This window comes from Pseudophryne corroboree, chromosome 7 (assembly GCF_028390025.1).
Source record: "Pseudophryne corroboree isolate aPseCor3 chromosome 7, aPseCor3.hap2, whole genome shotgun sequence".
Taxonomy (NCBI): Eukaryota; Metazoa; Chordata; class Amphibia; order Anura; family Myobatrachidae; genus Pseudophryne; species Pseudophryne corroboree.
Window position 1 is genome coordinate 376,888,488 of NC_086450.1, and position 25,385 is coordinate 376,913,872.

The 25,385-nt window shown below is 48.4% G+C and overlaps 1 protein-coding gene across 2 annotated transcripts in view; it reads left to right on the forward strand.

Annotated features, from left to right (window-relative positions):
* LOC134945330 (cytochrome P450 2K1-like) overlaps positions 1 to 25,385 on the forward strand; it is a 170,813-nt gene that overhangs the window by 120,488 nt on the left and 24,940 nt on the right. For both annotated transcript variants that reach the window (XM_063934535.1, XM_063934534.1), the window contains one exon: positions 9,288 to 9,475. In XM_063934535.1, coding sequence (XP_063790605.1) covers positions 9,288 to 9,475 — 188 coding nt within the window. The remainder of the gene's footprint in view (positions 1 to 9,287; positions 9,476 to 25,385) is intronic.

A 25,385-nucleotide genomic window follows, 5' to 3' on the forward strand; every position in this document is an offset into this window, starting at 1 on the left:
GGTGTAGAGTAGGATCTTTATCCGAGGCACCAACAGGCTCAAAGCTTTGACTGTTCCCAGAATGCACAGCGCCGCGTCCTCTATAAGCCGGCCTCCCTGCACAGGAGCTCAGTTTTGTAGTTGGTGCTGCAGTAAGCAGGCACATAACAGAGGGGCTGCTCCAGGCAGCCCTAAGAAGAGTTTTATTTGAAGAAAAATGTGAAGACTTCAAGGGCAGCAGCGGTAGTAAATGTCAGAAGACATTCACTGCTGCAGCTCCAGCTCTCCCCAGCGGCGCTGTACACTCCCGAGCCCTGGTTGCCGGGTAACTACAGCAGGAGGCTCCGGTTTTCTTCACGTCAGGCACACACGACGGGGGCTCTCCGGGATCGCGTGGCCATGCTTTGGGAGGTGGTGAGTGGGTCCCGCTTGCGGGACCCAGTCTTTATCACGATCTGGCGCGGTCAGTGGGAGGCGGGCCACGCGCGCTGGCGGTGGACACTGTGGCAGTACAGGCGATCCCACTAGATCACCAGGGCATGGGTGCAGGTCAGGTTTTCTCTCTAAACCATTTTCAGTAGCCCACAGTACCCGGTGGTTTTGCCAGCAGGGGGATAAGGCTTAGACCTGAAGCCCCTCCCCCAGCCCCAGGGCGCCATTTCCCGCAAATGTTCCCGCCCTGGAGCTGCATATCTGTCTCTCCCTCACTCCCTGTCAGTGTCTGGGCGCCATTATCTCTCAGCTTCACTGTTCCTGGGACTGCTTGGGCAAATCCTCCTGTGTAAAGCCGCCTGGTTGTCAGTGCTGTGACTTTACATGACACTTAAGTATTCTTCCTTCCTTTTTAGACAGTGCTAGTTAAGAAAGAGTGCATTTAGTCAGGGTTTTCTAGTACAATTACCCTGTGATATACATCCAGTTCTTAGTGTGCAGTGTTATATCTATTGACTATATAGCTATATATATAAGCTAGTCCAGTGCAGTATTATTGTTAGTAATAACCTCTGCATTGTACAAACTGTGACTATCTGTGTGTGCATTAGATAGCTGAGTGGTGTCCATTTCGTGTCTTTCACTCAACTTGCTATCCCTTTATTCTATAACCTGAGGGGGCTTGGTGCGTCAGGTTTTATATTGATATAGGATTTTCACAAAGATATACTTTAATACGTATTTTTCTCTGTGATTTAGTCACCATATCTCTCCTTTATCTCTGCTAGTGCTGACTACACTGCGCAGGGGTTTGGGTAAGAGGTATTGTGCTGCTGCCAATTGTACTGTGTTACCTGATACTGCAAGTTATATCATGTCTGCTTCTCAGGGTAACAGTTCTGGTGCTGAACACACTGCCGGTGTTGCTGAAGTCACAGATCCCTATGAGGAGAATATAGTTGCTGTGGGCTCTGGTTCTGGGAGCTCCTTGCCCCCCCAGGGACTGTGGCAACGGAGGTACATAATGACCCACCGTGGGCCGCTTTTTCCACGCTTCTACATACGCTAGTTAATAAACTAACACCCCCTATGGGACCCCCAATGCCGGTACAACCGTATGTGGTCCCTGCAGCTAACCCGCCGTGGGCGGACGATTTATCTGCTCAATTGAAGAAGTTGAACCAGTTCCTGACTACTAAAAAGTCTGACCATCACTCGCCTAAGTCCAAGGGGTCCTCTAAGCGAGCTCTTATCTCCTCACAATCCACTGCCGTCACTGACACCTCGTCTGATGAAGATGGCACTTATACTGACCCCACAGATTCTGACACAGATACTGCTGATGGGGACAGTAGTTCACATGTGGATGTTCCTGATCTTTTGGAGGCTATTAAGTTGATTCTGCAGATTACGGATGATCCCGAGCCATCTGTCCCTCCTAAGAAACCAGATAGGTTCAAGCGTCAGAAGGTGGTTCAACAAGTTTTACCTCACTCTGATCACCTAGTGGATATACGTCAGGAACCCTGGGAACGCCCGGGTACAAAGTTTGTACCTCAAAAGAAGATGCTGGCTCGCTGTCCCCTTGCGCCAGAGCTGTTTAAGAATTGGGAAACGCCTCCTCCAGTAGACTCACATGTGGCTAGGATAGTGGTTTCCTCAGCTCTACCTGTCACTACGGTCACGTCTCTAAAAGAGCCGACAGATAAACGTGTCGAGGGTTGTCTAAAAGCGATTAACACCCTCACGGGTGCTGCACAAAGGCCCACTATTGCAGCTACATGGGCGAAGCAGAGGCTATTGAAGCATGGGCCTTGGAGTTAGAGGCTGGAATCTCTACTGACCATGCTAGACAATGCTTGTCATATATTGTCACAGCTTCTCGCTATATTAAAGAGGCGGCTTCTTATGCCGGTATCCTAGCAGCCAAGGCCTCTACTACGTCAGTCCTGGCTCACCAGATTATGTGGAATCCCTGGAAGAAGACCCCTAGAGGGTTGAAACGCGTTGGGCATCCACTACTAAACTCACACCGACACCGACAGACAGTACGGGCTGTGGAACTTTTGTAAGACCAGCCGAGCGGGGGTCACGTGACTCCCCTACCCGAAAGAAGCCAGCAGTGACGGAGAGAGACCCGAAGGAGAAGAGGTAAGCCGGTGAGGTGTTATCCGAGCCGAATAGCGGAGGAGGGGGGAGAGACGGGTCAAGTAGCTCAGGTCCCGGCGGACGGTGGGCAGTGACGGCTCCAAACAAGCCCACACTAGCCAATCGCTGCCAGATCAGTCCCTGTGGTGGCCGGATCTCCCATCACTGTCCGAACAAGGACAGAGGGGGGAATCCCTTCCCACGGGGCCTGGTCAGTCCGGTGCTCCCTGTCCCCTCACCCTCCCCGCACCAGGCGCACCTTTAACCCCGGGGAAACACCGCAATCACCGTAAGCCGGTACCTTCAGTAGCTCGAGACAATAGTCAGCGGGACGCCGCTGACTATCCTATGAGTGACTTTCACTCCTTATTACCATTTGGAACCAGCTGGGTTACAGCTAAACAGACCCACCGTTTTTCCTTTACGGATATCTTTTCAAATTAACATACATTCATTTTTTTCTTCTTTTTTCTTATTTTTATTTTTATTTTTTATGTTTCATTCAAAACAAAACGAAAAACCTTTTTTCTTGTAGTCTTTTTCCTAGATTTAACTGGATATTGCACACCACGAAGATTGCAGGTATACCAATCTGGTTGTGCACCCCAGAACTTTGCTCCAGCATTGTACCATCCCCAATATTTTTACCTAGGACATTTCTTTAACAGATCAAGTTTGATTGATAATTCGCAATGCATGCACACCAATTATGCATTTATTTCTTCTAAAAATAAAACCAAATACCTTTTAAAATTTCACGTGGTTTCACAGCATCATCATTTACATACTCATATAGGTTGAGCGCTACAAATCACAAATTGGTTAGTAGTTCCCGTAGGTCAGTCACCCTACTTTGTAAGCAGCTCGCCGAGCTCATTAAACCCAGTGCGCTGGTACAACCCCCTCCCGAAAGTAAGGCCTCTACTACGTCAGTCCTGGCTCACCAGATTATGTGGCTGAGATCCTGGTCTGTGGATCTGGACTCTAGAAAAACCCTGGAGGTACTCCCTTTCAAGGGAGATATTCTGTTTGGGGAGGACTTAAATAAGATTGTGGCTGACTTGGCTACTGCCAAAACTGCCTGTCTGCCAAGTACCGCTCCTTCTGTGTCGAAGGCTAAAGGTACTTCCTTTCGCCCCTTTCGTCCTTCAGGTAAAGCAAAAGGTCAGGCGTACAACAAGCAGGCCCGCACTTCCAAACCTGGTAAGCCAAAGCCAAAAAGAGCCTGGGCGGCCCGTCAGCCAGCTTCCAAGGCCGATAAGCCTGCCGCATGACGGGGCGGGCCTCCCCCTGGGGGACCCCAGGGTGGGGGGCCGGCTTCTAGGGTATACCCAGGAATGGTTGAAGACCACTTCAGATGCCTGGGTACGGGAAGTCGTCACTCGAGGTTACGCCATAGCCTTCAAAAACCGACCCCCATATCGATTTTGCCAGACAGACGTCCCGTTGGACCAGACAAAGGCAAACACTCTGCATTCGGTGGTACAGACCCTCCTGGATACAGGAGTCATAGAACAGGTGCCTCTTGAGGGGCCGGAGGTACTATTCTCCGCTTTTTCTAGTCCCGAAACTGAATGGGTCCTCCCGGCCCATTTTCAACCTCAAGGCATTTAACAGGTTTGTGAAGGTTTCCAAGTTCCGTATGGAAACCCTTCGCTCTATAGTTCTGGCTTTGGAACCTGGGGACTACATGGTCTCCCTGGACATACAGGATGCTTACCTGCATATTCCTATAGCAGCATCACATCAGCAACACCTGAGGTTTGCTATTGGCAACTTCCATTACCAGTTTTGGGCTTTACCTTTTGGTTTAACAACGGCTCCGCGAGTCTTCACCAAGGTAATGGCGGTGTTGATGGTGGTACTCCGCCGTCAAGTGGTCAGGATACTGCCGTATCTGGACGACTTGTTAGTCCTGGCAAATTCCCCAGAACTTCTCCTTCGTCATCTAGATATGACGGTCCGGTTTCTACAAGCCCACGGGTGGCTCATCAACTGGAAGAAATCCTCCCTGATCCCTGCTCAGAGCATGGTGCATCTGGGAGCGCTATTGGACACTCACAACCAGAGGTTGTTCTCGTGTCAGGAGCAAGTCCTGAAGCTTCAGGACAGGATTCGTTGCTTCCTTTCTCATCCGCAAGTGTCGATACATTCGGCGATGCAGGTGCTGGGCCTCATGGTATCAGCATTCGACATGGTGGAGTATGCTCAATTCCATTCTCGCCCCCTCCAGAGGCTGATTCTAGCCAAGTGGGACGGCCTGCCTCACCGGATCAGGTCTCAAATGATCTCATTGACTCCGGAGGTCCGTCTGTCACTTCTCTGGTGGCTCCAGGACCAACAATTGTGCAGGGGCCGTCCCTTCTGGATATCCAACTGGGTCCTGTTGACGACAGATCCCAGTCTAAGAGTTTGGGGCGCGGTGCTGGAGCAACACACCCTTCAGGGTCGGTGGACCAAGGAGGAGTCCCTCCTCTCAATCAACATTCTGGAATTGCGGGTGGTCTTCAATGCATTGAACCTAGCCCAGCATTTAATTCACAACCGTCCCGTTCAAGTGCAGTCGGACAACGCCACCAAAGTGGCTTACATAAATCATCAAGGCGGCACTCAAAGCCGCCTGGCAATGAAGGAATTCTCATGGATTCTACATTGGGCGGAACGCCATCTACCGGCCATAACGGCAATCTTCATTCCGGGAGTCCTGAATTGGTAAGCGGACTTTCTCAGTCGTCAGGACGTGCATGCCGACGAGTGGGGCCTCCATCCAGAAGTGTTTCAACTCCTAGTGGAAAAGTGGGGTCTTCCAGACGTAGATCTGATGGCGTGTCGACACAATCACAAGGTTACGGTCTTCGGAGCAAGGACAAGGGATCCTCAAGCAGCATTCGTGGATGCGCTGGCGGTGCCGTGGAGGTTTCGGCTGCCATACGTGTCCCCTCTGGTGTCACTCCTGCCCAGGGTAATTCGGAAGTTCAAGCAAGAAAAAGGAATTCTGCTTCTCATAGCTCCAGCGTGGCCCAGACGGCACTGGTTCTCAGACCTGCAGGGCCTATCGTCAGAGCGTCCAATTCTACTTCCACAACGCCCAGACATCCTCGTTCCGGGCCCCTGTGTCTACCAGGACCTAGCCCGGCTGTCTTTGACGGCGTGGCTCTTGAAGCTTCCGTCTTAAGGGCTAAAGGGTTTTCTGAGGCGGTCATTCAAACTATGTTGCGGGCCCGGAAACCGGCTTCGGCTCGGATTTACTATAGGGTCTGGCATTCTTACTTTGTTTGGTGCGCATCTAACGATTATGACGCTTCCAAGTTTAGTATAGCCAAGTTGTTGGCTTTTCTTCAGCAAGGCCTGGACTTAGGCCTACATCTGGCCTCCCTCAAGGTTCATATTTCTGACTTGTCGGTGCGGTTTCAGAGAAAAGTTGCTACCTTACCTGATGTGTATACCTTTACTCAGGGTGTGTTGCGTATTCAACCTCCCTATGTCCCGCCTGTGGCTCCTTGGGACTTGTCGGTGGTTTTGGAGGCGTTACAAGAGTCTCCGTTTGAACCTCTTGGTTCAGCTGATCTTAAGTGGCTTTCCCTTAAGGTGGTGTTTCTGGTGGCTATTGCTTCAGCTAGAAGAGTGTCGGATTTGGGTGCCTTGTCCTGTAGTTCCCCATATCTGATACTTCACCGTGACCGGGCGGTTCTTAGGACTCGTCCCGGATATTTACATAAGGTGGTTTCCTCGTTCCACCTTAACCAGGAGATTGTGGTTCCGGCACTTGTTTCTCCTGATCTGTCTCCCAAAGAGAAGTCTTTGGATGTGGTACGGGCTCTCCGTATCTATGTGAAGAGAACTGCTTCCATTAGGAAATCTGATTCTCTCTTTGTACTGTTTGGATTTCACAAATAGGGCTGGCCTGCTCACAAGCAGACTTTGGCCAGATGGATTAGAATGGTGATTGCACATGCTTATGTGAGGGCTGGTCTGTCAGCTCCTGCTCACATTACGGCCCATTCTACTCGGTCTGTTGGACCTTCTTGGGCGGCCCGCCGTGGTGCGACCCTTGAACAATTGTGCAAGGCGGCTACGTGGTCATCAGTGAACACGTTCATAAGGTTCTATGCCTTCAATACTGCCGCTTCCCAGGATGCTTCCTTTGGACGCCGGGTTCTTGTGCCCGCTACAGTGCGTCCCCTCCCATAAGGAACTGCTTTAGGACATCCCCAATGTCTATCCTTGTGGAGCCCAGTGTACTCCGCAGCAGAAAACGAGATTTACGGTAAGAACTTACCTTTTGTTAAATCTCTTTCTGCGAGGTACACTGGGCTCCACAAGGCGCCCACCCTGACGCACTTAGCTTCTTTGGGTTGGTATGGCATTAGCCGCTGACACTTCTCCTGTCGTGAGAGTGTGGTGTATGTGGCTACTAACCGTTATCGTCTCTTTTCCTGCTACTGCATTGGGCTGGTTAACTAAAAACTGAGCTCCTGTGCAAAGAGGCGGGGTTATAGAGGAGGTGGCGCTGTGCATTCTGGGAACAGTCAAAGCTTTGAGCCTGTTGGTGCCTCGGATCAAGATCCTACTCTACACCCCACTGTCTATCCTTGTGGAGCCCAGTGTACCTCGCAGAAAGAGATTTATCAAAGGTAAGTTCTTACCATAAATCTCGTTTTTCTCACATGACCCATGTCCACCACCTCAAATGCCCATCTTCCTGCCAGCTCTTCCCTCATATGCCTACTGCTCAACAGCTTTTCTCCACCTTCTCCTTTTAGCCCCCAACTTCCTCTCACAAACTCATCTGCCAAGCAGCCTGTCCATCACATGTCCCTCTGCCCATCACTTTTATTCTTATATGCCCTCTTTCCTACCAGGTTTTTACATGCCCCTTTGCTCACTAGCTTTGCCCTCAGATTTTCTCCTGCCAACCATCTTTTCTCTTACAGGCACCCCTGTCTACCAGCTTTTTTCACATGCCCCTCTTCCCACCATCTTTTCCATCAAGTGTACTTCTGCCCACCAGCTTTGACATTACAACCCTCTCTGCACACCAGCACTTCCTTTATATGCCCTTCTCCGCGCCAGCTCCTCCCTCACATGTCCCTCTGCGCACCAGCTCCTCCCTCACATGTCCCCAGCGTACCAGCTCCTCCCTCACATGTACAGCTGCCTACCAGATTTTTTTTTATCACATGGCCTCCTGCCCCCACCTATTCCCTCAAGCACATCTGCCCCTCCAGATTTTTCTCACATGATCCCTATACCCACCCGTTTATGGTCCCCTGCCCACCAGCTTTTTCCTCACATGTTCCTCTGCCCACCGTGTTTTCTATCACATGCCCTCCTCCCCCCACAGCCTGTCAACATTTTCTCACATGTAATATGCTACCCACCTGCTTTACTCTCAAATGCCCAGCTTTTCCCTCATATGCTTCTCTGCCCACCAGCTTTTTCTTCACAAGCCCCCCTGTCCATCAAATGCATTACTCTGTTTGTGCTCAGTACCTTGCTTCCAAGCAATGAGTTTAATGGAAAGCTTACCCCAGGCACACATTAGACGTTATGTCTAATAATATATTGTTCTGAAGCGGATCGGATTGATATATCGTCCATGTCATCTAATGTGTATGACCGACGGGTGAATCCCTGTGTCGTCCCATTTGGCACGCTGCACAATTTGGCATGACCCATGGAACAAGGGCATGCATTTTCATGCGGTGGGCAACAATACATAGCGCTTTCATCCTCCACCTCGTGCAGTGCGTAAGGGCGGCACAATATCATACCTCCCAACATGACCCTCTCCAGGAGGGACAGAATGCTCTGCTCCTGGACTTCCCTCCTAATGTATGATTGCCCTCATCTGTGATGAAACACCTTTTTTTTATCGATTTACCTGTTCAAAACAGGTGCAGACAATCATAATTGAAGGAAAAAGTCCAGAAGCAGAGCATTCTGTCCCTCCTGGAGAGGGTCATGTTGGGAGGTATGCAATATACTATCCCTTCGGTCGAGCTGTTGGTTGGGGCACACATCGTTCTGATGTGTACTTGGCCTTAGAGTTTAAATATCTATGATTATCTTTAAAATAAACCACTGTTGCTATGTATGTTTTGCATCTTCAGCTTCATAGGTAACCATTTTGCTGGGATTAGCTGAGGTGTAAACTACCAGTGAAGTCTGATAAATGATCTCAAAGGACATGTGTGTCTCCAGCGAATCCTAGTCCTTGTCTGCAGTTTCTCGGTATACACTCTGTCACTCTGAGCTTCAGAGGAGTGTGGTCCCATAACTTTTCATTACCAGGTTGGGGCTGCACAGCAGGATGGAGAATTTCAATGATAAGTTCAAACCTAGCTGCTTAGCTGGGAACTGTCACATTGAGTACAGCCAAGGTAGAAGTAAGTGGAGCTAAACTGACATCACCTGCTTGTGGATATAAGTCATGATGACATGATTGGATTTATATTATACCTCCCAACATGACCCTCTCTAGGAGGGACAGAATGCTCTGCTCCTGGACTTCCCTCTTAATTTATGATTACCATCACCTGTACTGAAACACCTTTCTTATCCATTGACCTGTTCAAAACAGGTGTCGGCAATTATAAATTAAGAGAAAAGTCCAGAAGCAGAGCATTGTGTCCCTCCTGGCGAGGGTCATGTTGGGAGGTATGTATTATGCACCAATCTCTGACAATCATATGAAACTGTGGTAATAATTGCTCACTGCTTTGTAGAAAGGGTGCAGGAGGAAATCAGAACACATATTAAACTTGGACAGATGCCAACGGCAGAAAATAGAAGGAATATGCCTTATACTGATGCAGTGATACATGAAGTACAGAGATTCGCTAATATCCTTCCCCTGAATTTGAGTCACGCAACTGAAAATGATGTGTATTTCCGAGGTTACTGCATCCCAAAGGTGAGTTTGGAGAATTTCTTTAATTAGAGCAGGCATTCCCAACCACGGTACCCAAGGCACACTAACAGTGCAGGTTTTAGTGATATCCTGGCTTCAGCACAGGTGACTTAATTAGTATCTCAGTTATTTTTATTTAACCATCTGTGCTGCAGCCTGGATATCACTAAAACCTGCACTGTTGGGGTGCCTTGAGGACCGTAGTTTGGAATGCCTGAATAAAAGTGATGCAACATTGTGTTCATTTATCAATGTGTCTATTGTTTCTAAACAATCAAATGTTATACTTCAGTAGTAACTGTAGGGGCCACTGGGGCCCTCTGGAAAACCATAGGATCCCTCCATGGTCTACACAATCAAGGAACTGAGACAAGCAGAAAGGGAAGAGAAGAAAGTCACTTGTTGAAAGACAGAGCTTCTACTAGCCAGAAGCAGTGTCGGATTGAGTATTAAGAGGCAGATGTATTAAGCCTTGGACAGTGATCAAGTGGGGAGGGAGAGATAAAGTACCAACCAATCAGCTCCTGATATTTTTCAAACACAGCCTGTAAGATGGCAGTTAGGAGCTGATTGGCTGATAATTTATCTCTCTCCGCTCTATCACTCACCAAAGCTTAGTACATCTTCCCTTTTACCTCTCTCTACTTTATCACTCTCCAAAGCTTAGTGCATCTCTCTCTAACTGCTCTCCGGTGAAATGCCATCATGGTGTCCCACAAAGTTGTGTGGCCAGCCACCAGAGGGTGTGGACAACCAGCAAAAAGGTGTGGTCAACCATTAGTGGGTGCATGCTTAGACCAACAGAGGAAATGCTTATTTACTTTTTAATTAAAAAAAGAATCATTGACTGAAGGCAACTACTTGACGGTTAGTATTCTGGCTGATCTGCTGCACCTCTTTGGCTTTCCTGGAACAATCTATCTAGTGGAGCCAATCCAAGTGAGAAGCTTTCATCTCTATGCAAGTAAATATGAGTATCTTTAATCACATTCATGATATTTTAAGGGCTTTTATTACATAAAAAAGTCATGTAAAGTATCCTCTCAATCCATAAAAGTCCCTATCAAAGTGCATCTACCACCTACACAAAAATAAAAGCTGTTGTTTTGTGAGATGAACCAATATTTGTGAGAACTCAGCCAGTTGGTTCACATTGAAGGACCTAGCGAGGTACTACGTGGAGGCAGCCATTTTGTTATGCGAATGTAGACTATGAATTCCAAGTGAATCAATAGGCTTCATTATCATGAATATTGTATGAGCCCACTGTGTGCAAACATGTACTCCTTAATCTATCCAATGTACTGTATAGCATAATAATAATGGATATAAAAGTTTGATGTGTGGTTCCTCCACCACCACCATTATCAATGATAGACTGGAAGTCTAGTGGTTGGGTTAGGAAGCATTTTATTTGGTTTCCGTCCCGCAGCAAAATATCACCTCATGAAAGCTGTTTGCTCAGTGAGGAGATATGTGGGCACTTTTAAAGTACAGTCCCTGTGACATCACTCCGGGGTCTGTTTACAATCAGAGAAAAGCTCTTTCTCCAGGGAAAAGGGCTTTATTAGCGATAGCTTTCAGCTGAGTGTACAGTAACTATAGTGGGTGCAGGGGGTGCCATTGGTATGGGGCCTGGAGGTTTAGCAGGTCCAATTCCCATGCAAACAGTAGCCCCTAGGGAGGATGCATGAGGGGCACATTTTCTTCTCTCCCAGGGGGGGGGGGGGTGTGTGCCATTTCCTAGTAAACCATGATGCCATATTATACTTGCTTTAACAAACGTTACAACTGTGTCTGCACAATGGCAACTAACTTTCTTCTCAACATATCCACTGTTGACATATTGTTTGTCACAGTGCCATAACTAGACATTTTAGTGCTGTGTGCAAGAACCAGCATTTGCGCCACCCATATCCACAATAGGCCCAGTGCGCACCATAGATGCGTGCTAAAAAATATAGGGGCATGGCTGCAAAATAATACCAATTAACATTACGCTGTGCAGTAGTCTCTATTATTCAAATTATGCCGCACAGTAGCACCACTTACACACATTACAACAGGTACAGCCCCTGTCACACATTACACCAGGTAGAGCCCCATTTTACACATTACTCCAGGTAGAGCCCCTTTCACACATTACGCCAATTAGAGCCCCCTTTTACACAGTACGGCAGGTAGAGTCCGCTTTTACACAGTACAGCAGGTACAGTCCCCTTTTACACAGTATGTCAGGTAAAGTTCCCTTTTAGACAGTACACTAGGCAGAGTCCCCTTTTACACATTACACCAGGTAGAGTCCCCTTTTACACAGTACGGCAGGTAGAGTCCCCTTTTACACAGTACAACAGGTAGAGTCCCCTTTTACACATTACGTCAGGTAAAGTTCTCTTTTAGACAGTACAGCAGGTATAGTGCCCTTTTATACAGTACGGCATGTAGAGTCCCCTTTTACACAGTATGGCAGGTAGAGTTCCCTTTTACACATTACACCAGGTAGCATCCCCTTTTACACATTACGTCAGGTAAAGTTCTCTTTTAGACAGTACAGCAGGTATAGTGCCCTTTTATACAGTACGGCATGTAGAGTCCCCTTTTACACAGTATGGCAGGTAGAGTCCCCTTTTACACATTACACCAGGTAGCATCCCCTTTTACACAGTACGGCAGGTAAAGTCCCCTTTTATACAGTATGTTAGGTAAATGCCCCTTTTACACATTACTGCAGGCAGAGCTTCTTTTTGCACATTACGGCAGCAGAGTCCCCCTTTTTACACATTACGGCAACAGAGTCCCCTTTTTACACATTAGGCAGGCAGAGTCCACTATTTACACATTACAGCAGCAGAGTCCCCTTTTTACACATTAGGTAGGCAGAGTCCCCTTTTTTAAAACATTAGACAGGCAGAGTCCCCTTTTTGCACATGTTGGCAGCAGAGTCCCCCTTTTTGCACATGATGGCAAGAGAGTCCCCCTTTTTACACATGATGGCAGCAGAGTCCCCCTTTTTACACATGATGGCAGCAGAGTCCCCCTTTTTACACATGATGGCAGCAGAGTCCCCCTTTTTACACATGATGGCAGCAGAGTCCCCCTTTTTACACATGATGGCAGCAGAGGCCCCCTTTTTACACATGATGGCAGGCGAGTCCCCCTCTTTACACATTACAGCAGGCAGAGTCACCTTTTTGACATTACGGGAGCAGAGTCCCCCTTTTTAGACATTATGGGAGCAGAGTCCCTCTTTTTACACATTTAGGCAAGTAGAGTCCCCTTATATACAATACGTCAGGTAGAGTCCCCTTATATACAATACGTCAGGTAGAGTCCCCTTATATACATTACGTCAGGTAGAGTCCCCTTTTACATAGTACGTCAGGAAGAGTCCCCTTTTACATAGTACGTCAGGAAGAGTCCCCTTTTACATAGTACGTCAGGAAGAGTCCCCTTTTACATAGTACGTCAGGAAGAGTCCCCTTTTACACATTACACCAAGTAGAGTCCCCTTTTACACATTACACCAGGTAGAGTCCCCTTTTACACATTACACCAGGTAGAGTCCCCTTTTACACATTACAGTAGGCAGAGCTCCTTTTTACAAATTACAGCAGCAGAGTCCCCTTTTTACATATTAGACAGGCAGAGTCCACGTTTTACACATTACAGCAGCAGAGTCCACGTTTTACACATTACAGCAGCAGAGTCCCCTTTTTACACATTACGGCAGCAGAGTTCCTCTTTTTACACATTACGGCAGGCAGAGTCCCCTTTTTTTATACATTAGGCAGGCAGAGACTGAGAGAAAGAGAGAGAGAGATGTGTTATACTTACCTGTGACCAGCCGGCAGTTCTCTCTCTTCCTTCCCGCCCAGCCACTGCAGCTCTTCTCAGGGCATTGTGGGTGGGCTGGGAAGCAGGCTGGGAGAGACATCATCTCTCCCAGAACAGGGCAGTGCTGTCTGGCTACCTGTGTGAGAAGAAGTGGCCGGGCAATGTACTGCAGCTGAATGGTTGGTGGGTGGCTGGGCGGATGCGGACCCCACAGTGAGGCGCAGCCGAGTGGCCAGGTGGGTGTTGCCAGTGGTCCTGCACCCACAGTGTATCTGCGCTGTGTGCCAGGCACCACTGACACACACCTAGCTACGGCCCTGGTTTGTCAGTTAAATATATGTACTGTATTCCTAGCATTGCAGAGAAAATTGCTTAAAGAAAGCAGGGAACTAACATCAGTGGGAACGAAAGAAGACACTGGGGAGCTGCTGCCCATTGTGGAACTCAATGGATGGTCCGGGCACTGCCCCCTCTATAAAGGACAGGGCTCTGAGGCAGTGTATTGCTCTGTCCTCCTGTCGTGCCAGTCCGACCTTGGCCAGAGGGCATATTTGCTTGCAAAGCTTCATTTCCTTATATTGAATGAGAAATCAGTGCAGGAAAGGAATCAATAATGATCTTAGCTAATCATATAGGTGGCTTGTACAATATCCATATCTGAGCAGGATATGTGGAGATTCGTGAGTGCAACCTCTAGAATGGAAAGAGGCATGCTTTGGCATCAGAAAGAATTCAAGATCCAGTTACTTCTATATCGTTTCAATGGCAAGAGTCACATATATTAAGAATTCTGATGCATACTATACTTATAGAAAGAAAGATGTTGTCCGCACAGACCTGAAAGCGAACCCAAACAAAAATGACTAAAGATCGAAGGACAATCATTAAATAAATGACACTTATACCCCAATTTCATATATCATGCACTTTTTGTGCTTTTATGTTAATTAGAGATATGGGGGGTGCTCCCTGAGAGTTAAGTTAAACTATTTCACAAAAATATACCAAAGAAAGGTAGACAAGAACTCTCCTAGAATGGGGCACTCAAAAGTGTTATAATGCGTGTGCAACAGCATAGGATTAAAAAAAAGGGGGGGGGGGGAAACAATATATTAAGACTTAACTTTTATTAAAGATAAAAAATTCAAATTGTTTGGAGATTATACTCTCTTCATCTAAAAAGGCGAAATATAGACACAATACATACAATACAACATGTAACAGTTTAAAAGGCACAGGTGATTAGTAAACTCCCACGGGCCTTAGCCCTATCAATAAGGGAGAGTCAATTTATGAATGATACTCAATAGCGATAATAAGTCAAGACCTTATGGCGTGTTTCGTGGTTCTGCTGCCTCGTATGTGCTACAGCATTATATACGTGGTGAGAGACCGTTACTTGTGCCAGTCTCTAGAGTCATAGACAGTGCCGGAGCATCCATGGAGAGTGTCTCATTCACTTCTGCTTTTGGTTGATGACACTACGATCAGCGCAGCCAATGAGAGAGCTACGGACACTCTACCTGCTCTGGTGTTGAAAAGGTAGGATGAACTGAAAAAAGATGACAATATACTCTTAAATTTGAGAAATACAGAAAATATAGAAGACAAGACTGTGCAGCAAACTTTGTGGTTCTGCTGCCACGCATGTGCTAGTGCATTATATGCGTGTTGAGAGACCATTACTGATGCTAGTCTATGGAAATACAGACTGAGCCAGATCAATATGCAATGTGTCTCATTCGCCTCCAACACTGGCTGATGATACTGAGGTCAGTGCAGCCAGTTTGTGGGTTACTGACACTGTGCTGTTCTGGTGTTGAAAGAGATATTTCTATGTCATACAACCTGTACCGGGGGGCAGCCTGCTGTGCGCACTTAGCGGGGCGCCCGCAACGCTCCTTCCTTTAACGTACGTTTCGCCTGGTGGCTTGTTCACAAAGGGGGGGAACAGCTTCAGAAGCTGCCCCCCGGTACAGGTTGTATGACATAGAAATACGTTCAACTGTGAAGCCCCCAGCTAAAGGCATCTGATGGCCTAACGCCATAACGAACCGTATGCTTTCACATGCACGGTCGGTGCATGATAAAAAAATACCGTTTACCATGATAATTGTTGCCAGGGGTGATAGGCCATTATAGGCTGTATATGTGCATGTTTCACAGTTTGTATATGCCTAATTTCTCTGACGTCCTAGTGGATGCTGGGAACTCCGAAAGGACCATGGGGAATAGCGGCTCCGCAGGAGACTGGGCACAAAAGTAAAAGCTTTAGGACTACCTGGTGTGCACTGGCTCCTCCCCCTATGACCCTCCTCCAAGCCTCAGTTAGATTTTTGTGCCCGAACGAGAAGGGTGCACACTAGGTGGCTCTCCTGAGCTGCTTAGTGAAAAAGTTTAAGTATAGGTTTTTATTTTCAGTGAATCCTGCTGGCAACAGGTTCACTGCACCGAGGGACTAAGGGGAGAAGAAGCGAACTCACCTGCGTGCAGAGTGGATTGGGCTTCTTAGGCTACTGGACATTAGCTCCAGAGGGACGATCACAGGCCCAGCCATGGATGGGTCCCAGAGCCGCGCCGCCGGCCCCCTTACAGAGCCAGAAGACTGAAGAGGTCCGGAAAATCGGCGGCAGAAGACGTCCTGTCTTCAATATGGTAGCGCACAGCACCGCAGCTGTGCGCCATTGCTCTCAGCACACTTCACACTCCGGTCACTGAGGGTGCAGGGCGCTGGGGGGTGCGCCCTGAGACGCAATAAAAACACCTTAGATGGCAAAAAATACATCACATATAGCTCCTGGGCTATATGGATGCATTTAACCCCTGCCAATTTTTCCTTAAAAAAGCGGGAGAAAGGCCGCCGAGAAGGGGGCGGAGCCTATCTCCTCAGCACACTGGCGCCATTTTCCCTCACAGCTCCGTTGGAGGGAAGCTTCCTGACTCTCCCCTGCAGTCCTGCACTACAGAAACAGGGTAAAACAAGAGAGGGGGGGCACTAATTTGGCAGATAAATCTATACAGCAGCTATATAAGGGAAAAACACTTATATAAGGTTATCCCTTTATATATATAGCGCTCTGGTGTGTGCTGGCAAACTCTCCCTCTGTCTCCCCAAAGGGCTAGTGGGGTCCTGTCCTCTATCAGAGCATTCCCTGTGTGTGTGCTGTGTGTCGGTACGTTGTGTCGACATGTATGAGGAGGAAAATGGTATGGAGGCGGAGCAATTGCCTGTAATAGTGATGTCACCCTCTAGGGAGTCGACACCTGACTGGATGGTCTTATGGAAGGAATTACGTGATAGTGTCAGCACTTTACAAAAGACTGTTGACGACATGAGACAGCCGGCAAATCAGTTATTACCTGTACAGGCGTCTCAAACACCGTCAGGGGCTCTAAAGCGCCCGTTACCTCAGATGGTCGACACAGACCCATACACGGACACTGACTCCAGTGTCGACGGTGAGGAAACAAACATATTTTCCAGTAGGGCCACACGTTACATGATCACGGCAATGAAGGAGGTTTTGAACATTTCTGATACTACAAGTACCACAAAAAAGGGTATTATGTGGGGTGTGAAAAAACTACCCGTAGTTTTTCCTGAATCAGATGAATTAAATGAGGTGTGTGATGAAGCGTGGGTTTCCCCCGATAAAAAACTGCTAATTTCTAAAAAAATTATTGGCATTATACCCTTTCCCGCCAGAGGTTAGGGCGCGTTGGGAAACACCCCCTAGGGTAGATAAGGCGCTCACACGCTTATCAAAACAAGTGGCGTTACCGTCTTCTGATACGGCCGCCCTCAAGGAACCAGCTGATAGGAAGCTGGAAAATATCCTAAAAAGTATATACACACATACTGGTATTATACTGCGACCAGCAATCGCCTCAGCCTGGATGTGCAGTGCTGGGGTGGCTTGGTCGGATTCCCTGACTGAAAATATTGATACCCTGGACAGGGACAGTATATTATTGACTATAGAGCATTTAAAGGATGCATTTCTATATATGCGAGATGCACAGAGGGATATTTGCACTCTGGCATCAAGAGTAAGTGCGCTGTCCATTTCTGCCAGAAGAGGATTATGGACGCGACAGTGGTCAGGTGATGCGGATTCCAAACGGCATATGGAAGTATTGCCGTATAAAGGGGAGGAGTTATTTGGGGTCGGTCTATCGGACCTGGTGGCCACGGCAACGGCTGGGAAATCCACCTTTTTACCCCAGGTCACCTCTCAGCAGAAAAAGACACCGTCTTTTCAGGCTCAGTCCTTTCGTCCCCATAAGGGCAAGCGGGCAAAAGGCCACTCATATCTGCCCCGGGGCAGAGGAAGGGGAAAAAGACTGCAGCAGGCAGCCTCTTCCCAGGAACAGAAGCCCTCCCCCGCTTCTGCCAAGTCCTCAGCATGACGCTGGGGCCTTACAAGCGGACTCAGGCACGGTGGGGGCCCGTCTCAAGAATTTCAGCGCGCAGTGGGCTCACTCGCAAGTGGACCCCTGGATCCTGCAGGTAGTATCTCAGGGGTACAAATTGGAATTCGAGACGTCTCCCCCTCGACGGTTCCTGAAGTCTGCTTTACCAACGTCTCCCTCCGACAGGGAGGCGGTATTGGAAGCCATTCACAAGCTGTATTCCCAGCAGGTGATAATCAAGGTACCCCTCCTACAACAGGGAAAGGGGTATTATTCCACGCTGTTTGTGGTACCAAAGCCGGACGGCTCGGTGAGACCTATTTTAAATCTGAAATCCTTGAACACTTACATAAAAAGGTTCAAATTCAAGATGGAGTCACTCAGAGCAGTGATAGCGAACCTGGAAGAAGGGGACTATATGGTGTCTCTGGACATCAAGGATGCTTACCTCCATGTCCCAATTTGCCCTTCTCACCAAGGGTACCTCAGGTTTGTGGTACAGAACTGTCACTATCAGTTTCAGACGCTGCCGTTTGGATTGTCCACGGCACCCCGGGTCTTTACCAAGGTAATGGCCGAAATGATGATTCTTCTTCGAAGAAAAGGCGTCTTAATTATCCCTTACTTGGACGATCTCCTGATAAGGGCAAGGTCCAGGGAACAGTTAGAGGTCGGAGTAGCACTATCTCAAGTAGTACTACGACAGCACGGGTGGATTCTAAATATTCCAAAATCGCAGCTGATTCCGACGACACGTTTGCTGTTCCTAGGGATGATTCTGGACACAGTCCAGAAAAAGGTGTTTCTCCCGGAGGAGAAAGCCAGGGAGTTATCCGACCTAGTCAGGAACCTCCTAAAACCAGGCCAAGTGTCAGTGCATCAATGCACAAGGGTCCTGGGAAAAATGGTGGCTTCTTACGAAGCGATTCCATTCGGCAGATTCCACGCAAGAACTTTTCAGTGGGATCTGCTGGACAAATGGTCCGGATCGCATCTTCAAATGCATCAGCGGATAACCCTGTCTCCAAGGACAAGGGTGTCTCTCCTGTGGTGGTTGCAGAGTGCTCATCTTCTAGAGGGCCGCAGATTCGGCATTCAGGACTGGGTCCTGGTGACCACGGATGCCAGCCTGAGAGGCTGGGGAGCAGTCACACAGGGAAGAAATTTCCAGGGCTTGTGGTCAAGCATGGAAACGTCACTTCACATAAATATCCTGGAACTAAGGGCCATTTACAATGCCCTAAGTCAGGCAAGGCCTCTGCTTCAGGGTCAGGCGGTGTTGATCCAGTCGGACAACATCACGGCAGTCGCCCACGTAAACAGACAGGGCGGCACAAGAAGCAGGAGGGCAATGACGGAAGTTGCAAGGATTCTTCGCTGGGCGGAAAATCATGTGATAGCACTGTCAGCAGTGTTCATTCCGGGAGTGGACAACTGGGAAGCAGACTTCCTCAGCAGACACGACCTCCACCCGGGGGAGTGGGGACTTCACCCAGAAGTCTTCCACATGATTGTGAACCGTTGGGAAAAACCAAAGGTGGACATGATGGCGTCCCGCCTCAACAAAAAACTGGACAGATATTGCGCCAGGTCAAGGGACCCTCAGGCAATAGCTGTGGACGCTCTGGTAACACCGTGGGTGTACCAGTCAGTGTATGTGTTCCCTCCTCTGCCTCTCATACCCAAGGTACTGAGAATCATAAGAAGGAGAGGAGTAAGGACTATACTCGTGGCTCCGGATTGGCCAAGAAGGACTTGGTACCCGGAACTTCAAGAGATGCTCACGGAGGACCCGTGGCCTCTACCTCTAAGAAAGGACCTGCTCCAGCAGGGACCCTGTCTGTTCCAAGACTTACCGCGGCTGCGTTTGACGGCATGGCGGTTGAACGCCGGATCCTGAAGGAAAAAGGGCATTCCGGATGAAGTCATCCCTACCCTGATCAAAGCCAGGAAGGATGTAACTGTGCAACATTATCACCGTATTTGGCGGAAATATGTTGCGTGGTGTGAGGCCAAGAAGGCCCCTACAGAGGAATTTCAACTGGGTCGTTTCCTGCATTTCCTGCAAACAGGACTGTCTATGGGCCTAAAATTAGGGTCCATTAAGGTTCAAATTTCGGCCCTGTCGATATTCTTCCAGAAAGAACTAGCTTCAGTTTGTTATGCACACCAGTGCCAGCAGGAAAGTACTGGTGTCAGAACTGTTATGCTCTCCAGTGTCTGCAGGAATGTACTGGTGTTTGAACTGTTATGCAAAACAGATGGACTCACAGACAAACTGGGGGATATGACATAACGTACACAGAAGGTGATAGGGTAACAAAATACACACAAAGTGAACAGAGAAGCCCAGAGGCTAAGGAACTGGGTATCTCCCTTGTATTAGAACTGCTAAGATGGAAAAAGCAAGATGTTGTGTTTTAATACGTAGAGTACCCGAAATGCTGTTGCTAAGGGCAACAGCAAAACCCTAAAGGGTTACCAACGGGTGTGGCAGTAAACTCCTTGGTCAGAGATGGAATGATAGACACAAGGAGAATCTCCACAATCCAAATTCTCACTTGCAGTGCACAGGTTTTAGCTTACTGCCACTAAACTGACCCCTGACACCTAGCACAGTGAGACAGGATTAGACAGGCAAGTCTTAGAATACAGCCGCAAACTTGCTAAGTTCACAGAGTAGTAACAGAACCCCAGCAAGCTAAACGACTGACTCCAGTCTTACTGCTAGGTCTGGATTGGCAGAGTGTAATACCAAATTCCCAGGCCTATTTGCAGTAAGCAACAAACAAATACAAAGCTACACAGTACTGGCTAACGTTCATGAACTGACTAACCAACAAAGATTCAGCAGCATCTGCTTACCCTGAAAAGAGGCCTTATAAAGCAGGTGCTGTCCACGCCCCACTCAGACCTCACAGACTGTGAGCACAAAAACCAGCACCGGATCCCCTGCCGTGCACAGAGCCTATAACCACTGCACAGCAAAAGACCCGAACCGGAGTATCAGCTGCGCTCAGGTTACTCCACTAGCACTTGTCTCCCGGTTGCCATGACGATGTGGCAGCACAGGGCAGGAGACCCTAACAGTACCCCCCCTCTGACGAGGGGTCAAAGAACCCCTACCACCGGGTTTATCGGGGAACTGCGAGAAGAAAGAGCGTATCAGTCTGGGGGCATGAAGATCACAACTGCGCACCCACGACCGCTCCTCCGGGCCATACCCCTTCCAGTGCACCAAAAATGACAGCCGACCCCGAACCACCTTGGAGTCAAGAATCCTTTCAACAACAAACTCCCTCTGGCCACGTATCAGAAGAGGGGAAGGTCTTCCACTGGTAGAAGGATTACTAATCGCCCGTTTTAAAAGGGAACAATGAAATGTTTTATTGATACCCAAAGAACGGGGCAGATCTAACTGAAATGCCACCGGATTGATAACCCTGGTGATCTTATAAGGGCCGATGAACCGGGGCCCTAACTTATGAGATGGCTGTCTCAACTTCAAATTCTTGGTAGACAACCAGACGAAGTCTCCCAATTTGAAGCTGCAGGGTCTTTTCCGCTTATCAAAAACCCTTTTGGTCACTAATGACACAGACACAAGGGCTTTCTTCACTTTCCGCCAAATACCTCTAAGGACCGAAACCACAGAGGAACCACCAGGCGTGGAGTCCACGGGGTCAAAAGAATTGGCCTTAGGATGATGCCCATACACACAAAGGAAGGGAGAGATCCCTGTAGCAGAGTGAGCCGCGTTGTTATAGGCAAACTCCGCCATGGACAGATGAGCAACCCAGTCAGTCTGACACTTGGAGACATAACACCTGAGGAACTGCTCCAAGGACTGGTTCACCCTTTCAGTCTGCCCATTAGACTGCGGATGGTAGCCTGACGACAAGCTGACAGAAATCTGGAGATCGGAACAAAATGCCCTCCAGAATTTGGCCACACACTGGGATCCGCGGTCAGAGACCACATCAAGTGGCAACCCGTGGAGACGCACAACATGCAGCATAAATAATTCAGACAGGCGTCTGGCTGATGGCAGCCCAACCAGTGGAACGAAGTGCGCCATCTTCGAAAACCTGTCAACGACAACCCAGATGGCTGTCATCCCCGAGGATTTGGGCAAGTCCACCACAAAATCCATTGAAATGTGGGTCCATGGCTTAGATGGGATAGAGAGTGGATGTAATGGGCCAACAGGAACCCCTCTAGGAGTCTTATTTCGGGCACAGATGTCACATGCCCGAACCCACTGATCCACATCCTTAGCCACCGAGGGCCACCACACCGCCCTAGATAGCAACTCCCGAGTTCTGGCAATACCCGGGTGACCTGCCGACTTCTTGGCATGGAATTCCAGGAACACTCGCTGTCTTAACCTAGGAGGCACAAACAAAAGACCTACCGGAAGGTCTGGAGGAGCCTGCTCCTGTGCTCTAAGGACTAATGATAAGAGGTCCTGGGTAATGCCCACTTTAATACATGATGGGGAAACAATGGGCAACGGCTCCTCGGTGGTCTCCTGGATTGGAGCAAAACTCCGCGAGAGCGCATCAGCCTTGATGTTTTTTGACCCAGGGCGATATGTTATCAAAAAATTAAAGCGAGCAAAAAACAAAGCCCATCGTGCCTGCCTGGCACTGAGACGCTTCGCTGACTCTAAATATGCCAGATTCTTATGGTCAGTGAGAATTGAGACCACAAACTTAGCCCCCTCAAGCCAGTGTCTCCACTCCTCGAGTGCATCCTTAATAGCCAACAATTCCCGGTTACCCACGTCATAATTCATCTCGGCAGGCGAAAATTTACGGGAAAAGTAAGCACAGGGATGAAGGCGATTATCAGACACTCCCATCTGAGAAAGCACTGCCCCAATACCCATCTCAGAGGCATCCACCTCCACCACAAAAGGACGCTCTGGATCTGGGTGTCGCAGCACCTTGGCCGAAACAAATGCCCTTTTGAGACGGGCAAAAGCCGCTTTAGCCTCACAAGACCAGTGAGCAACATCCGCCCCTTTCTTAGTGAGTGCCACCAAGGGCGCCACTATAGACGAAAATCCAGCGATAAATCGTCTATAAAAATTCGCAAAGCCCAGGAAACGCTGAAGCGCCTTCAAACTAGTGGGCTGCACCCAATCCAGGACTGCCTGTACCTTGGAACCCTCCATTTGGAAACCTTCTGGGGAGATAATATATCCTAGAAATGCGATTTGCTGAACTTCAAATTCGCACTTCTCCAGCTTTGCCCCAAGCCGGTGGTCTCTGAGTTTCTGGAGGACTAAGCGTACATGCTTCCGATGTTCCTCCAGGGAATGGGAGAAGATTAGGATGTCATCTAAGTATACAACTAAGAATCTATCCAAATATTCCCTGAGCACATCATTCATGAAATCCTGGAAGACTGCCGGGGCATTACAGAGCCCAAAAGGCATCACCAAATATTCATAATGCCCTGAGTGGGTATTAAAGGCAGTCTTCCATTCATCCCCCTCTCTTATTCGGATTAGATTGTACGCACCGCGTAGGTCAATCTTAGAAAAAATGGTGGCAGTACGAAGCTGGTCAAACAAGACCGAAATGAGAGGCAGTGGGTATGAGTTTTTAATCGTGATACGGTTCAATTCCCTGAAGTCGATGCAGGGTCGCAACGAACCGTCCTTTTTACCCACGAAGAAGAACCCCGACCCAACTGGAGACTGTGAAGGTCTGATAAATCCCTTAGCCAAGTTCTCCTGAATGTACTCTGCCATAGCCTGAGTCTCAGGACGTGACAGGGAGTACAACCTGCTCTTGGGAAGCTTAGCATTTGGCAACAAATCAATGGCACAGTCATAGGGGCGATGGGGAGGTAGTACCTCTGCAACTTTTTTGGAGAACACGTCCGCAAAATCTGCATAACACCCTGGCAATCCTGGCAAACTTAGCTGCGAGAGCCTGACTGGAAGGCTCAAGCAACTCCTGAAACAATCAGTACCCCAACTAAGAATCTCCCCAGAGACCCAGTCAAATTGAGGATTGTGGGCCCTTAACCAGGGTAACCCCAACACCAATGGGGCAAAAGTACAGACAGTCACATAAAAGGACAATTTTTCAGAGTGTGTGGCTCCAATAAACAAAGAAATCTGGCTAGTGCAAGAGGTAATTTTACCTTGGGATAATGGTTCCCCGTTTAACCCACAAATCTCAATTTCCGATGCCAAGGGTACTAAGGGAACAGAGTGTTTCAGGGCGAATTGGCGGTCCATAAAAACCCCGTCGGCCCCACTGTCCACAAAGGCCTCAGTCTTGACAGTTTGACCGAGGATCTTCAAGGTCACCGGAATGATAAAAGTCTTCTTGGGAAATTCTGACTTCTGGCCTGACAGGATATTTCCCATCACCCTCAGGCCCTGAAGTTTTCCGGCTTTTCTGGGCATGATACTACCACATGACCTTTATTCCCACAGTACAAACACAACCCCTGCTGTCTCCTCCGCGTCTTCTCACGCGAGGAGAGGCGGGTAGCCCCAATCTGCATAGGCTCCTCAGAAAATTCCTCAGAGTCTGAGGTTCCCTTGGGAAGGAAGGAAATCTCAGTCTCCCTTTCAAGCCTACGCTCTCTCAGCCGTCTATCCACCCGGATGGATAACTGCATGAGCTGATCCAAGCTATCAGGCAAGGGATATTGTACCAGTTGGTCCTTTATCTGGTTAGAAAGACCTCTTCGGTACTGGTGTCTCAGGGCTGGGTCATTCCACTGGGTATCATGGGCCAACCTCCGAAACTCCGTACAGTAAACCTCAACTGGCCTGCGCCCTTGCTTAAGGATCGAAATCTGAGCCTCGGCTGAGGCCGTCTTGTCAGGGTCATCATACAACATGGCCAGTGCCGTAAAAAAAGCATCAACACTTTTAAGCGACGGACAGTCAGGCTGCAACCCATATGCCCAGACCTGTGGGTCTCCTTGTAGCAAGGAAATCACTATGCCCACCCGCTGAATCTCCGACCCAGAAGACTGAGGCCTAAGCCGGAAGTATAGCTTGCAGCTCTCCTTGAAACAAAAGAACTGCGAGCGATCTCCAGAAAAACGATCCGGGAGATTTACTTTCGGCTCCTTAACCCCTGCAGGTGCTGCTGCTGCGGGAGCTCCGTCAGCAGCCTGGGAGGTGTGCATTTTAATGGACAAATCATTAAATTGTCGAGTCAGGACCTGCACCTGATCGACCACCTGTTGCAACGTATTTTGAGGGGTATGCTCCATATTCCCACAAAATTTCAACAGGAGTATTAGGCTGCTGAATATGTTATGCACACCAGTGCCAGCAGGAAAGTACTGGTGTCAGAACTGTTATGCACTCCAGTGTCTGCAGGAATGTACTGGTGTTTGAACTGTTATGCAAAACAGATGGACTCACAGACAAACTGGGGGATATGACATAACGTACACAGAAGGTGATAGGGTAACAAAATACACACAAAGTGAACAGAGAAGCCCAGAGGCTAAGGAACTGGGTATCTCCCTTGTATTAGAACTGCGCTATATAGAGGAAAGAACAGTATAAACACTCAATAAGTATTAAAAGAATTTATTATAAAACATGGATTTCTTTAAAAGCAGGAATTCTGTGCAAGATAATGTGCCAAATATATGCAGAAAAAAATAGATTTGCCAATAT